Raw genomic sequence first — 17,433 nt, forward strand, 5'->3', positions numbered from 1 at the left:
TAAAAAATTTCTTAGACGTATAAATTGTAGCAAGAATAAAAAAATTAGTGAATAGCAAAATGTTATTGTTCACAATCAAAATTAATGACCAATTCTAATGACGCAATTTTCAGAAAAATAGCACGCCAAATCATAGATGTATCGCTGATCAAAACATTTTATTTATCAAATGCTTGTGTTGGAACATCTCTATGTCTCTTCTCTGAGATGACTTTTATTCTTATGGTCCCCCAAGCATTGTACTTTATGGGATGGGATGAAGTAAGTGCTGCAAAGTATCTTCACTACTAGATATCATCACCTTAATAATTCATATAATAACACTAACCCAATGGAAGGTCTCACTTTTATAAAAAAAATATTCATTATAATCTTAATATAATACAATTCATTTAAATAATTTGTTTCTGTTTTCTTTTATTGTTCATTATTTACAATATTTTATATTATATTTACCTTTGTTATAAAAACATATATTTATTTATCTTTATTAATCCGTGGGGGAGAACTGGTCATCTAAATATTGCTTTATATATTTTAATTAATAATTGAAATTGCTTAAGCATATTAATAATAATTAAAATACTTTGATAACGAAATAATTATAAAAATTCTAGATTTGCATGGAATAATTTTTGCATGCAAATGCATTTTATTAGATATCTTATATCAGTTGCGTAATATGTAGAATAATCAGATAGATTAAATAAAGTCACTTTTTTAATAAATTCTTTCAGAACGCAGTGGCCTGGGCGTTGTCACTGAATGCTTTGGGAGATTTAGTGACGAGAACTAGTTTAATATTAATGAGCAGTGTACTGGCTAAACTCGGGAGCCGTGAGATTTATATTTTTGGACTGTTCTTCGCATTTGGGACCAGACTTGGTTAGTATATTTCAGAAATGTACCTATTATGGAGTGTAGACAGTAAAAATACGTAAATAGACATTTTCAAATGTTTATTACTAGACGGCTGCAATTTTGTCCGCGAGTAATGCGATATAGAAGCTTAATAAAAATGCTTTACTTTTTAACCGACTTCCTTTGGGGCATCAACTGCCCCAAAATTATAATTTCTATAAATAAATTAAATATTATGGGAATAATTATAATAAAAAATTAACATTTTATTTGTTTTTAAGGGATGCTGTGGTCTGACAACAGAATAGCAATTATAGCATTCATGACATTAATGGGATTTTCACGTTGTACTATCATGGTGCTCACTCCAGTCGTAGTGGCGGACTCTGTCCCCCTTGGGAAATTCTCGTCTGGCATGGGAATGGTGTTTTTGATGTTTGGCATTTTCAATCTCACTATTGGTCCAGTTGTTGGTATGTTAATTCTCTGTATCACAGTTCTGTAAAATTGGTTCTCAAAAAGTTGTGTAGTCTGTGATAAAAAATGGTTAGATAAGACGGACGGAATCCAATTCTGCAAGACTCTTCTACTTATAGCAGTCTGCTACTTAAAGAGTCTTGCAGAATTGGGTCAAACTCTGTACCTCTGAAAATTTACTCCAAACATAAGACGTTGGGGTTTAGTTTACAGATGATAACGATTAAAGTCCACTGACTTAAATTTACATTATTCATGTTTTGACTACAGAAGGCACTTCTTGATTTGTAAAGTGATTTTAACGTTAAGTTTATATAAATTATTATTAACTTAAAACGCTTAATTTCTTTGTCTTAACGTCTTCATCACAGTATCCATTTAATGTCAAGAAACTGGATTGATTCGACTATTTTATGGTGACGAAGCCTATCCTCGTAGCCTATATTCCTTATCATATTGCTAAGGAGTACCCATTAATTTGTGTTTTTACGTTTAAGGTGCAGTACGAGACTTGACCGACAGCTACGCAACTGCGTTTTACATTTTAACCTCGTTCTTTGGAATCGTGTTAATGTTCTGGTCAATTGAACTATTCTACAAAAAAACTAAGCACAAGAGACGAGCAAAGAAGGACAGTATCTTGCCAAAGCCATGACAAAATTCATCTAAAAGAATGTTCTTCAAGACAGTAGTAAAATTGAATAACGCCTAATATTATTATTATCTTTGTTTATTCCTGCTGGTTGATTGTATGAATCACAAAAATAATCCCGTGTGTGTGTCCGTGTGACAGCCCGCGCACACACGTACAATTTTGCATGAAGCGCTGCGGATTCGTGGATCGTTTTGCTTCAAGTCGAGCCGTCATATATATACATTGCAATCAACACACGATCAGTTTTATCGGATCGTTAGCGCTGCAAGCATATGGGCTTAACGGATGGGTGGCTAGCATTATGAGTGTATTTCCAATAAATGATGTCAATATTATTTGTTAATATCTAAAAATAAGTAATATTTAGGTAACTTTTATTTTTAGAAAAAAATAAATCCCCGAAACCATAGTAAATTTAATGAAAATCGTTAAATGTGGATTTTAAACCTACTCCTAACAAGTTATCCCACTTCCATCTTAGATTGTATCATAATACATACCATCAGGAGAGATTGTGGTCAAGGGCTAACTTGTAAAAGAATAAATAAAAATAAGAAAAAAACATAAACTGAATCTCATTGAGATTCAATTTATGTTAGGCAGCCTCCATAATTCGAAGAGCCGCTGGACGTTGCAGGAATGGCGACCCCGCACCAGAAACCGCATAGTGTTGGTCGACCCCTCATTCCGACCGATCAAGCGGGTTACAGGGAGCCGCTGGATGCTGGCGGTCCGAGACCATGTTGTTTGGAAGTTCTTGCAAGAGGCCTACGTCCATCGCCATAAGACAAAATATTCCCAAACTCGATAAATTCATTTTCATGGTATCATAAATCATTGCATAATAACGAAAAATACGAAATTATACTATACAACTTCATGTATAATATCATTTCACATCACATCACACTAATATTAAAAAGGTGAAAGTTTGTGTGTGTGTGTGTGTGTGTTGTAAGAATGTTGTTCCTCTTTTACGCTGCGGCTACTGAAGCGATTTGGCTGAAATTAGGAATGGAAATAGATTTTTTTCTGGATGAACACATACGCTATTTTTCATCCCGGAAAATCCATGGTTCCCGCGGGATTTGGGAAAAACACGCGGACAAAGTCGCGGGCGTCCGCTAGTAAGGTATAATGTCAGGAAGTGATTATAATTAGCTTCTAAAATTTGACCCACATTTACTAACACGGAAGGTTAAATAAAAGCTTGTTTGATATTCATAATGATCATTGAAAACATGAGCGCGAAGCATTGGGAACAAATGCTTTAGTGCGTTAATATTCCAAAGTGGCATAAATTAACATCACATATATTATTAGTGATATAGAATCCACGACAATTACGCAGTCACATTATGGGCGACTGAAATAAAAATTAAGTGCAATTGAAACACAATAATAAATGACCAATGAATATGACGCGAGTATATTAAAGTGGGCGGATAATTGTGCCTCTGAGTTTATAACAGATCCGAATCAGAAACGACCTTCACCCTTTATTTTTATTTGTTACAGAGTAACAAATAAAAATCATCCGTCCGCTAGTTTCACATAAACTCTTTCAGAACGAATTGGCCTGGGCGTTGTCACTGAATGCTTTGGGAGATTTAGTGACGAGAACTTTGTTAATATTCATGAGCAGTGTACTGGTGAAACTCGGGAGCCATGAGATTTATATTCTCGGACTGGTCGTCGCGGTTGGGACTAGACTTGGTTAATATATTTATAGACTTATTACGAGCGTAGACAATAAAAATATGGAAATAGACCTAGATTTCCAAATGTAAATTACTAGCGGACGACTTCTACTTTGTTCGCGAGTAATAAAATATAATATATCCACTGTTACGCAGAGTTCATACAAGCTGATTCCCGACGGGTTACCTTCTAAAAATTCAATCATACATGATCATTATTGTAATTAATATATACCTATATGATATGTATGGATATATGAGGAACCAGAGTTTGTATCAAGCGGTATGAATTTATTTTTCTTTAGGACGGCATACCTACCTTCGTCACTGCTATGTAGTACGAATAAGCTTACCAAAAATCGTCACTTTTTATTCACCTCCCCAAACAGAAAGTTCTATTATAGAAGCAAACAAACTGTTTTAATTTATATAATATTTATTTTTAAAATTTTTATATATAATTATAAAAATATTTTATAATATTTATTTGTTTTTGCTATAATTTACAGAACTGTGTGTGTTACAGGGCAATCGTAACTAATGTTTACCCAAATTATAATTCCTATAAAAATCTTCTATAATAGTGCCTAAGCTTCTGTTTGTCGATGACAGGCGATAGCTTATTGGTTACTTGCTTAACTATACTAGCCAATGGGGTGAAGTTGTCAAGTTGAATAGTCAAAGCAAACTCGACTGATGATGACTCGATGATGATGACGATGATAATGATGATGAATCACAAAACGATTCCTAATGCAGCCAGATCGTTAGCGTGAGTGTATTGCGAATAAATGATGTCACATTTATATCTAATAATCTGGGTAATAAAATATATATGATAATTTTGTCATTAAAATGTTTATGGAATAGCTATGCCTATTATTTAAAACTACTTATCTATGTTTAAAATGAATCATTAAAATATATAGTGTTACTTTTTTGGACTGCTGGACGGGCAGAGTCAAAGTTAGGTAAATTTTATTTATTAGATTAGATTATTTTAAGATTAAAGTTTTGAGGAGAAAATTCGTCCGCAATGTATTCCACTTTTTTAGTTGGGATGGTGGTTGATGCAGGTAACAAACGTTCAAACCTTTAACCATCGACGTATAAAGTTATTTTTGAACCGCCGCTACAGAAATCGGTTGTTGTAAGTTTGAAGTCGATGATTCTTCGTAACAACAACTTTCCGTGGGAATACGGAGATAAAATATAGCCTATGACACTCACAAATAACGTGGTTTTATAGTGGTAAAACAATTTTTAAAATAGGTTGAGTTCATCGAGACATAACCCCCTGCAATCTTACAAACTTTACCTACCTATATATTTATATGTAAGGTTTGACAGCCTCCGTGGCGCAGTGGTATTCGCAATGGACTTACAAGACGGAGGTCCTGGGTTCGATCCCCGGTTGGACCGATTGAGGTTTTCTTAATTGGTCCAGGTCTGGCTGATGGGAGGCTTTGGCCGTGGCTAATTATCACCCTACTGACAAAGACGTACCGCCAAGCGATTTAGGTACGTCGTGTAGAAACCGAAAGGGGTGTGGATTTCATCCTCCTCCTAACAAGTTAGCCCGATTCTATCTTAGATTGTATCATCTATTACCATCAGGTGAGATTGTAGTCAAGGGCTAACTTATAAAGAATAGAAAGATCTGCGTATTATCTTTACTAACAAATGTTAGTAAAGATAATACGCACAGATAACCGTAAACTTTATCGGTTTCTGCTGGGCTATTCTGTAACGATATTTTATAACTCGCTAGTGCGAGTTTCGAATTGACCTCTATCTCTCTCTGTCTAACACTATACTATAGAATAAGAAAGATAGGGGTGAGTTCGAAACTCACACTTGCGAGTTATACAACTCATCGTTGGAGAATAGCCGTGTTGTTCTGTTATAATACGCATCTGTAATCACCACAGGAAAATGTTTTGCTGCATATTATGCACAGGCGCTAAGAAAATATACCTATATAAAATGATAATTTTATACTATAGATAGGTTACGTCCCTTCAAAATCACCGCAAAAAGTGATCCGAATTTAGTTACACCACTGAGCGCACACATGCACAATTTTGTCTATAATTCCGTTATATATTAATGTATATATATAGTTTTTACACTTCCTGAATACACAACTTGACATTGTAGACGATATTTAGGTATTATTTGTTTAAATATTCGTTTTTTAATAAGCGACTAAATGAAATTAAGACAGTTGTCCGCATTTTTGGTATAAAATATCATTGCCTAGTTACATGAAAGAAAGAAAGTCAAAATGAGAAAAGAAAACGCAACGCTTTCTACTAATCCTAATAGTATACGATTATTGCAACGCAAATTAACACAGTTTAAAAATAAATTAAATGTATATATATAAAAGAAAGTCGTGTTAGTTACTCCACTTATAACTCAAGAACAGCTGAACCGATTTAGCTGAAAATTGGCAGGGAGGTAGTTTAGAGCCAGGAGAAGGACATAAGATACTTTTTTTTTTAGGTGTAGGGTAAGGGTAGGGGTATGCTAGGGGTAGGATAGGGGTAGGGTAGAGGTAGTTGAAAGTTTACATCGAGTTTCACGTGGACGAAGTCGCGGGCGTCCGCTAGTGAATAATATAGACAATATGGTCAAACCCAAATAGTCTTTTCTGTTGTGAAGACAATTAATCTGTTTATTTGACATGGAATTTTCACGAATTATAAGATACGAGTAACTCTAAACACAATACAATCTTATCCGTATATGGAATTTACCACAATGCCTGACAACTATAATCAACTTATTTACATATAATTTATGTTACAAAACGAAAACACGACGCAAAATATAGATTAAAGTATATTAGAAGGTTTTAACAAATGCGATGTCTTTTATGTAAGTGTATTTATAACTATTTTCTATTTGTTATGATAGGTCAATAAATATAATATGATGTATTTATGTTGCCGCTATATTAACAAATACTAAAAAAATATCATTTATAACTATTTACATTATATAAAACTAAACTATCCTATAACTAAATTAACTACCTAAACATGCAATATAAATTTAAAAATATATAATATTATAACTAAAGACTTAGGTGACGTAGAATTTTAGTGTAGGGATAGGGTAGGGGTAGGGTAGGGTAGGGGTGGGGTAGGGTAGAGTAGGGGTATGGTAGGGTAGAGTATGGGAGTAGGGTAGTGTAGGTCAAAGCGAAGCTAGTCCGGGTCCGTTAGTATGATATGATGTTCATAGTATAGTGTTATTTTTCACTTTTTAGAATCTTTTTATTGATTTTTTTTGAAATATATTTATATTTAAGTTTAAAATAAAGTTACTTCACCACAAAAATTACTTTACGAAATACAACGACATTATATTGTTGACGAAATAGAATAAATTGACAATTTAGACGAAATAACATTTTATATTATCTATAATAGTTGTGAAAAAGGCTCTTAGTGCAAGAACGAACGTAACTTATAAACTAGTATAAATCTCTTGGTAATGATGATTATCTGGTAGGTATGCTAATTTTAATGTTATCATTATCAATTTAAAATAAAACCGAGCTCGTTTTTCTGTTACATTACAACATTGGACAGATATCCTAGGCCATATTTTATTATGTGCCTCAGTATCCAGGCATTCCAACATTAACATAACACCAACTTGTATAATTTTTATTCGTAAAAAATGCTATTACTAGTATCGTAAAAATATTTTATTACTAACTAATAAAAATGTGCTCCGTTTGTCTGTGTGTCTTTTAGATATTTAGTTTTATCAAATAACTAAAATAGACTTCCGAATGGACTTTTGGAAAAAGGAATTTTGCCCACCTGTCGTTTGGTAATTAAAGAGCTGATGGTGCTAGGAGCATGGTTAATCATACTTCACAACACTATTATGGAATATCCACGTCATAATCTGTCATGGAGTCCTAATAGCCCAGTGGATATGACCCCTGCCTCCGATTCCGGAGGCTGTGGGTTCGAATCCGGTCCGGAGATTGCACCTCCAACTTTTCAGTTATGTGCATTTTAAGAAATTGAAAATCACGTGTCTCAAACGGTGAAGGAAAACAACTTGAGAAAACCTGCATATCAGAGAATTTTCTTAATTCTCTGCGGTCATGCTCAGATCATTATTATCATCAAATTTGTCTGTTGGGATGAGGCTGGGAATAAGTTGAATTTTGTATAAACCTTTATCGTTGCAACCTCTATTATGTGTTAAAATCTAGTACGACCACGTGTATACGGTATTCTAGGTCAAACGTCTGTGTCAAATTTCATCTATATCCTATTAAGCGTTCTTGAGGCTTATATGGAGTAACTAGTCCATTGTAATATAAATCAATACATTCACTCGTTTCTTTTATCTACGTAAGTTATTTAGTTAGTCAACCATTCAACCCCTATTTCACCCCCCTTCTGATTTTTTTTGGCGACAAAAAGTATCCTATAAGCTTTTTTGTGTTATGATCGCAAATCTTGCCTAGTTTCAGTTGAATTCAGCGTGATGACCGGTGACGGAAAAGACGAACAGACAGACAGACAAAAACTAAAAATTATTATTATATTTTTAGCTTCACTGTCGATTATATAATGCCCTCAAACATTTTCAAAATATATTCAATTTACAGAATTGGAACTGTTGCAGTTTTAATATAAGTTAGATACTTTGAAACTATTCCTAAAAAATAAAATTTATTATAATGTAAGTGAGATTGTCTATTAATCCAAATCCGTTAGAACCTGCTGATCTAGAATAGATATAAAAACGGCTAAGCCTTATCGTAATGTCCAAAAAAAACTACAAAACAGAATATATTGCAAATACTTTTGTGAATATGTGACTGTTTTATAATAAAAGGTGATATTTTATGCAGTAAATTAACATTTTCTTCTCAAGTTATTGCTTCTGACTTTGTTCATATAGATTTTGATAAGTTAACTTCAAACAAATAGTTGTAATTATATTTCTTTTAAACTTAATGTAATTTAATTTAACTTATATAATTTTAATTCTATTGATTAAACATTTGTATACCTATTAATGGTGAAACATTGTTACATAATACATAAGAACATCTTTGTATAACTAAATGTTTCTTGCAAATAAATGATTCTGATTCTGATTCTAAAATCTTTGGATCAGCAATTAAAAAAAAGGAATCTTCTGATAGTATAGTTAAAGAATTAATGATTGTCACATCACCCTAAGCTCGCGACCCCACATTGGAGCAGCGACTGCAGCGTGGTGGGTATAAGCTCCATGTCCCATTCCCTATATCTCCTCCTATATCTCTATACCTCTATAGCTAGATTTCCTACAAAGGCTTGACCCCGTATTGGGCTATTATAACATGATGAAATATATCCAATATTCCGCTTCCTTTCCTATTAGTCGTAAAAAGTCTTCTCAGTCAAATCCACGACCTTTCGGTTTTGAGTCCAGTCTGTGGAGGTTAATAAGGCCTAAAATTTATTTGATACATGAACGCAACTTTTTAACTGAATATAGCAAGCGAACGAGTTTCTATTTGCTGCAATTATATTGATTTTCAGCGCTCAGTAATAGTATCTCCTATTAGTAATCTCAATAGCTCCACGTTATAGGGGCCGGACACACACCGAGATGTTATTCGGTTCAGGTTCGATTCCCGCCAATGAACTATTATATGTTTTACACATTAATAACACAGTTTTTTAAACTAATTTCCAACGGAATTATTGGTCATATTATTAGAAAAGAAAAATGTTATTAAAAAAAAATATCACCCTTCACAACATATTAAAAAACAAAGTCGCTTTCTCTGTCTCTATGTTTGCTTAAATCTTTAAAACTACGCAACAGATTTTGAGGCCGTTTTTTTAATAGATAGAGTGATTGAAGAGGAAGGTTTATATGTTTAATAACATCCATGGTTCCCGCGGGATTTGTGAAAAGCTGAAATCCACGCGGACGAAGTCGCGGGCGTCCGCAAGTTATATTCTAAATGACATTCAGGATACAGAACGTCATAGTTGGCAGCAATAAATTTGATAAAACCCAACTCGAGTGGGTTTCACACTTTTGAACGAATACATATAGAAAAATCAAATTCCACGGATCCTACCTCTACAGCCTATTTAATTCAGATAAGCACTAATGATCTATTAATATGCTTTATGTATCAGTTTTTACTAAAACATTGGATTGAACCGGTCGGAATGGAACTAGGCACCAATTCCTATCTATAAAAAAAATGTGAATTGATGTAAATTTAATTATCTAGACGGCCAAACTATGCTAATAATTCTTCATTTATTTATTAGTCATTTACACGTACATCAATTTACTCTCTGGAATGGTCTTCCTTATGAAATACGTAATTCAAAGACACTGGGAACTTTTAAAAATCGTTTGTTCAAATATTACTTTTCTAGTTGTAATTTGTAGTTTCTTTATAATTATTACTCAGGTATATTTATTATAGGTATATTATTTATTTATTTTATTATATATGAATTACAATGAAAGCATATATATTTATTATGTATATTTTATATTTAAATATGTAATATATATAAATATACTATTTATTTTTGTTGCACAATCCAGCATTTAATTACATTAATTCCTTTATCCAAAGGTTGTCTGGTAGATATTGCTATAAGCAATAAGACCACCTTTGCACATACTTGTATTGTATGTTATCTTTTTTATTGTTTTTGTGTTATGCAATAAATAAATAAATAAAAAAAAAAATGATTTTATAAGTAGGCTGCTTGTCACCAGGGAATTTTAGCGAGCGCAGAAGCATCGCCTGATGAGGCCTGGAGGCAGAAGTAGAAGAGATGGGCGGAACGACTCTCTAAAGCCGGTCCTGGAGGGATGTTTTGGCTGCTTCGCTCAGAGGTTCTGTTTTTGTTAGATCATAATTTTGCTTACAAATGCTACTGCAAAGCTTTATCTGTGTCGGTAAACACAGATAAAGCTTTGCAGTAGCATTTTTTAACGTCAGAATTTAGAAAAATCTTGAATTTAAATATTTTCAGTATTTTTCTGGTAGTACGCATACCAATTTTTTATTTTTTTTAATTTAGAAATTATTAAAAAATTAAATAAATAAATATTATTAAAAAAATAAAAAAAAAAATTTACATCCTTGTGATATAGTATTGGCAACAAAAAATATTTTATTTATATACTTATATGTAATTTATTGCACAAAAGAAAAACAATAACCAAGGAAATACAAGAAAACATAGTAAACAAGTGTGTGCAAAGGCGGTCTTATTGCATATAGCAATATCCATAATGCAAAAAATTATACAAGAAAATTCAAAATACCAGTAATAATTATACACAAAGTAAACTTATTATTAATCAAATTTATTTTCATTAATTTAAGAACAAGTTAATTCTAATTAATATTAGGTGTGAAGTGACTATTGATTTCATGTCACACCTTATATTAATTATAATTAATATTAATACCCTCATTTTTAATTTGTTTGAATCATCATCATCATCATTCATGTCTCATCAAGAAAGGTTGTAGTATAGATACAGATATCATCATCATCTCCTTACCCTTATCCCACTTAAGTGGGGTCGGAAAAATATGTCAATCTTTTCCATTCGTCTCTATTACTCGTCAACTCATCATCCACTCCTTTTACACACATGTCCTCTTTCACACAATCCAACCATCTCTTCTTTGGCCTTCCTCTCCTCTTATGACCTTCCACTTGCACATTTAACATTTTTCTAGTAATATGACTTTCCTCTCTACGCATTACATGTCCATACCAAGCTAACCTTCTACTCCTCAATTTTTCTGTCACTGGCGCCACCTTCAGACTTCCTCTTATATACTCATTCCTTATTTTATCTATTCTTGTCACACCACACATCCATCTCAACATACGCATTTCGTTCACATGCATTCGTTTACTATCCATCCCTTTCACCGCCCAAATAAAGATAGATGAAAAAAATATTTATAGGTGAAAATTCTGTCTGGTGCAAATGCAATGGAATAAATTACCTATTGACATTTCCGGTAGTATTGTAAGAGAGTTATTATTTTCTTCAACAACATTGTAAGTTATTGTAAGGAACAGTGTTATTAGAAAATGTGCTTGTTTTCCCGTATAAGTTTTCTTGCGCTTAGCATAGTTTCTCAATGTCTATGGCCCTATAATTGTAGCAACAGCGACCGCTTACGTAACATGAAGTTATAGACTCCGCGTCACGAAAGAAGTCCCGCGGCTAAAACCTGTGACAATAAGACCGCCAAATGACAAAGACTTTAGCGCGTTGTTTACGGGACTTGTTGTGTGGCGCGGAGTGTAGTCATGCAAATAATTCAGCTCTTCTGATTTAATTATTATTTTTTGTTGTTTTGTTAAAAAATACGTAAACCTATAAAAAACAGCCAAAAAAGTCACATACCTACAATAGACATTACTTTAAATAATTTAATCTTCATCATTAGCAACCCATTTTCGGCTCACTGTTTAGCACGTGTCTCCTCTCAGAATGAAAGGGTTTAGGCCAATAGTCCACTATGCTGGCCCAATGCGGATTGGTAAACTTCACACACGTACCTAGATAATTAAGAAAATTCTCTAGTATGCAGGTTTCCTCACGATGTTTTTCCTTTACCGTTTGAGACACGTGATATTTAATTTCTTAAAATGCGCCTAAGACCAGACTGGATTCGAACGTGGCCCTCCAAATTAAAGGCAGGGGTCATATCTACTGAACTATTTTTAAATAATGTAGGTACTTACAAACTAAAGCCATTTTGTTTATTTATTTTAGGTGTATAAAGTTTACAAACTGAAGCTTCATTAGCTCAACGGTAAGAGCGGTCGGATTCTTTGCCACAGGGTGGTGGTTCGATCCCAGCTCCGTTGGTCTATTGTCGTAATTACTCCTAATACAGTCTTTTCCGACTAGTTGAAGGGGAATTAGAAAATTGGTCTTATTTAAAATATATTATGCCAAATATTCTTCTTAAAAAAGAAACAAAACTATTTTATGCGGCCGATGCCTGCCACCAGACAAAAAACTATCTCTAAAATCTAATATTAATTTGAATTACTGACTAAAAATATCACGTTCCAGTAGGTACGCAGCGTGGGAGACCCTTTAATGGGACATTAAACACACTGATAATAATAATGGAACCTCGTGATCCGTGACCAGCCAAATATACGAATAGGTACATTTGATAATTCCCTCTATTCATTGTATTGTAAGTGATAATTATCACTTACCATTAATAAGTTAGCGACCAAGTCTTGCTCGCTAACTCTATGGGCCTTACTAGAAGGCTCAAAGTCACTCAGCCGGCGATGGAGCGAGCCATGCTTGGAGTTTCTCTGCGTGATCGCATCAGAAATGAGGAGATCCGCAGACGAACCGAAGTCACTGACATACACAGTTCGAAGAGCCGATGGACGTTGGGGTCCCAAGGTGCTAGAATGACGACCCCGCACGGGAGAGCGCAGTGTTGGTCGACCCCCCACTATGTCGACCGAGGTTATTAAACAGGTTGCAGGAAGCCGCTGTAGGTACCTATGCTGGCGAATCGAAACCGTTGTTCTTTGGAAGTCCATGCAAGAGGCCTGTCCAGCTGTGGTCGTCTATCGGCTGATAATGACGATTGATAAGTTATTAATAATTAATCACTGTGATTCGTATTCATCGCAACACTAAAGAAAATAAAATTTACAATTGTAAATTGGTAATTATGATCTTGTTATTTTCCCGGAACGCATTTTGATTGCTCAGGATAATCGGTGTTGAATTATTTTTCATTATTTGATTACTTAAGACAAAAGTAGGTGTCTATTGGAAAACTGTAAAGAAGGTAAACTTTACTAATAGAACCAGATCGTTTCTAAATTTCTTTTATTCCTATAGTAGGGCACAGACATACACACAATATATAGCAATTAAATATAAATAAATAAATATGAAAGCAATGCACAGACAAAAACAAAGTCTCTTCCGTAGGACAGGTAAATAAATAAATAAATATACCTTAACAATACACATTTCTATCTAGCCTCAAAGTAAGCATACAGAATAGCTTGTGTTATGGGTGCTAAGATAGTTGATATTATAATATTAATATACAATTATATACTACATATAAATACTTATATAATGTATAAATACACAGACACTGGAAAAGACCCATGTTCATCACACAAATATTTTCCAGTTGTGGGAATCGAACCCACGGCCGTGGATGCAGAAAGCAGGGTCACTACCCACTGCGCCACGCGGCCGTCATAGGTATAGTAAAAGAGACAAATCAACCTAGTTGTATAGTCTGGCAAGTTCGTTGATGACACTTCCATGATATGCGGGTGACGTGGGGAAACACTGCGCGGGTGTGAAATCGTGCGTACGGGGAAGTAAGGTGCATCAGTCGTGGGTTTTTTATTCATAGCTACTCACCCCCCGGCCCGGGAGTGTTAAGAACGAGGTTGCCAAGCTATAAGTCATCGATTTTTGACATAAATGTCATTATTCTAGCAAAATTGATTTAAGGATTTTCAAAGTTTGAACTTGTTTATATAAGCCTCCGACATTTATATCGACAACTGCACAAGTATTCGTATCGTGTATCGATACTTGTGTATTTATATTACTACTTACCGAATCTAGTGTTTATCTCTCACTTACACGGGTTTACCTAGTTTAAGTTTCAGGACGCCATTTTTCTTTTTTTTTCTTTTTTTGTCATTTCTGTACTGACTTTTTTCAAATAAACAACTCTTAAACATTTCTTCACGAGTCTCCACTCAGAATGAGAGGGGTTAGGCCTTTGTCCACCACGCTGGCCTAATGTTGATTGGCAGACTTCACACACGTAGAGAATTTACAAGTTTCTCAGGTATGCAGGTTTTCTCACTATGTTTTTAAATTAAATAATGGTGAGGATTATCATTATTTGTTAAGGTTTAATTTAGCCAGGTTAGGGTTCTCTAAATGCAATGTATCTATATATGACTGGATAGATAGTGTATAGAAATTTAATAAATCGATTAAGTAAAAATATAAAATCATATTAACAAAAAAATTGATTCGACTTCAAAATCACAAAAACAAACTTACAAGCGAAAAATAACATCGTATGTGCTACCTTCTGATCACTTTGAAGGCGGAAATTACCCGTAGGCAATTTCGTTATTTTCATTTTTACACCAAATTACTGAACCGATTTTCATAAAAATTAAATGGAACCAATCTGGAAGTATCTCTTTCAAACAAAAAAGAATTTTCAAAATTGGTTAAGAAATTACTAAGTTATGAGGTAACAAACAAAAAAAATTACGCGTCCAATTGAGAACCTCCTCCTTTTTTTTAAAGTCGGTTAAAAATTGAAAGAAAGAAAGAAAGAAAATAAATTTATTCAAATTTAAAAGTTACAAACAGTATCCTTAACTAAAAACAGCATGTCTGTCTGTAACCCTTAAAAAAGAAAGGGTGTACAGCTCAGCATATGCCGTGTACTATATACAAGCATAACACACGGCGCTGATTTTCAGCTGAGACCCGTGTGACGCCACAGCTAACAAAAATAAAAATGAGAACAAATTCAAGTGAATTAAATTCAATCAGAAGCAGCAAATATGTTTAAAAATAATAATTAAGTACCAATTAAACTACAGATGTAAAGATATATAGTGTGATTTATATATGAATTTATAATGTGAAGTGTATTTATTACTAAATGTATAAAATATATATGTACCTATAATAAATAGAAAATCAAGATAAAGAACTAAATTAAGATAAAGAACTAAATTAATAACTATTGTATCAAAATTTCAAAGTATCACCTAATTATCGTGTTTTCCTCTATAAAATTGATATAATATAAAGCATAACAAACAAAATCACATTCGAATTTACTACTTATTACTTCCTATTAATACTAATAATACAAATTAATTTTATAAACTTAATTAATTGGTAATTTTAATTGAATTCTCCAATCTGCAGTTACTCAATTTCGTCAATTTGTAATACACAAGCGTTTCACTATTTTGTGGTACTCCTAATACCACAAAGTAGTGAAATGGAAATCAGATCCGACGACAGTGTAGTGTAATAGTATGAGTGTATGTGTGTGTGTAAAATAAAATGGAGGTTTCACAAGTAAATAGAACGATAGAAAGCGCTTTTACTCGTAATATATCTCCTATTTCTTCTATCTTTACTAATATTATAAAGCTGAAGACTTTGTTTGTTTGAACGCGCTAATCTCAGGAGCTAAAGGTCCGATTTGAAAAATTCTTTCAGTCTTAGATAGCCCACTTATTGAGGAAGGCTATTCTATGTTATCCCCGCATTCCTGCGGGAACGGGAACCACGCGGGTGAAACCGCGCGGCGTCCGCTATTAGTAGGAGGTGTACCAACACCGCCAACTTCCCAACTCCAGGCTGATTAAGTTTTTTTTTATAAGAAAGATCCCAATAACGTATTTTTATTGTTGGCTTGATCCTGTATTCGAACCCTGGACCTCATTGTCCGTAGCTAAACACGCTAACCACAGGACTAATGAGGTGTTACATATCAATGGGCAACATTGTTGATCGATCAAAATAGGAAGATCAAGTGGTTACGGAAATTAAATAACTTGCGTATACTACAAGTATATTGAATAAAAACAATAATTAAACAAACTACTATTAATTATTATTATACAATTAACAACAACCGCTTAGGAACAAGACCTATTACCTAATACTTACAATATTATATAGTATGACGCATGTGCGAGTATGAAAATTACCTATACTTATTTATAATCAAGTAATTTTATCCTTCTATTTTTTTGTAAGTAAATTATGGAAATAGTACAGTTTAAGGAAATCATATTTTTATCTTTAAGTAAGCAAAGAGATACGGCACTGATTAATATACCTCGGATTATTTAGTGCATTCATCCAAAATTCAACGGATTTGTTATCACTGGAAATGCGCCAACCCGCTATGGAGTCATCATCATCATCATTTCCCATATTCGGCTCACTGGTGAGCTTGAGTCTCCTCTCAGAGGAGAACTCCACTCTCAAACTCCACTCCTCTCGAACCCACACCCTCCGGAATCGGAGGCATAGGTCATACATATCCACTGGGCTATCACGGCTCACCGCTATGGAGTAGCGAGGTGGAATATTTTCTCCATAACCCCTCGCCTGGCGTTAATAATGGTGTGTTAAATGTGTACAATGTTTAAAAAAAAAAGAGTAAAAATGAGTGTGAGTAAACATTTTATATGCCTATTGTCCGATGAGTTGAGGTCCGATTTGAAAAATTATTTCAGTGGTAGATAGCCTATTTATCGAGGAAGGCTATATATTATATTTGTATTTCTACGGGAACGGGAACCACGCGGGTGAAACTACGTGGCATCTGCTAGTGAAAGAATATTCAAAATCGTTTCAGTAGATCCAGAAATTACAGCCTACAATACTCCTATCACGAACTTTACCTCTATATAATATTAGTCTAAGAATTATTATTTCATCATTATCATCATTAACAACCCATATTCGGCTCACTGTTGAGCACGAGTCTCCTCTCAGAATGAGAACGGTATTATTATTTATTAATCTATATTAATAAATAAAATTGGTAGATGACTTATTAATAAAATATAATGTTCACATGTTTGTTACAAAAAATAAAATTTAGATTCATAAACCTATACGCTATCT

At 33.7% G+C, this 17,433-nt stretch overlaps 2 protein-coding genes across 6 annotated transcripts in view; one reads left to right on the forward strand and one right to left on the reverse strand.

Moving 5' to 3' along the window:
* LOC112044215 (solute carrier family 12 member 4) overlaps nucleotides 1-17,433 on the reverse strand; it is a 424,075-nt gene that overhangs the window by 254,210 nt on the left and 152,432 nt on the right. The gene's annotated exons all lie outside the window — the stretch shown is intronic.
* Nucleotides 3-2,053, forward strand: LOC128198320 (uncharacterized). Its single transcript, XM_052883068.1, has 4 exons — nucleotides 3-261; nucleotides 738-885; nucleotides 1,143-1,334; nucleotides 1,836-2,053. The coding sequence occupies exons 1-4, from the start codon at nucleotides 85-87 to the stop codon at nucleotides 1,991-1,993; spliced, it is 675 nt and encodes a 224-aa protein (XP_052739028.1). The 5' UTR covers nucleotides 3-84; the 3' UTR covers nucleotides 1,994-2,053.

Source organism: Bicyclus anynana, chromosome 1 (assembly GCF_947172395.1).
Source record: "Bicyclus anynana chromosome 1, ilBicAnyn1.1, whole genome shotgun sequence".
NCBI classification, from domain to species: Eukaryota; Metazoa; Arthropoda; class Insecta; order Lepidoptera; family Nymphalidae; genus Bicyclus; species Bicyclus anynana.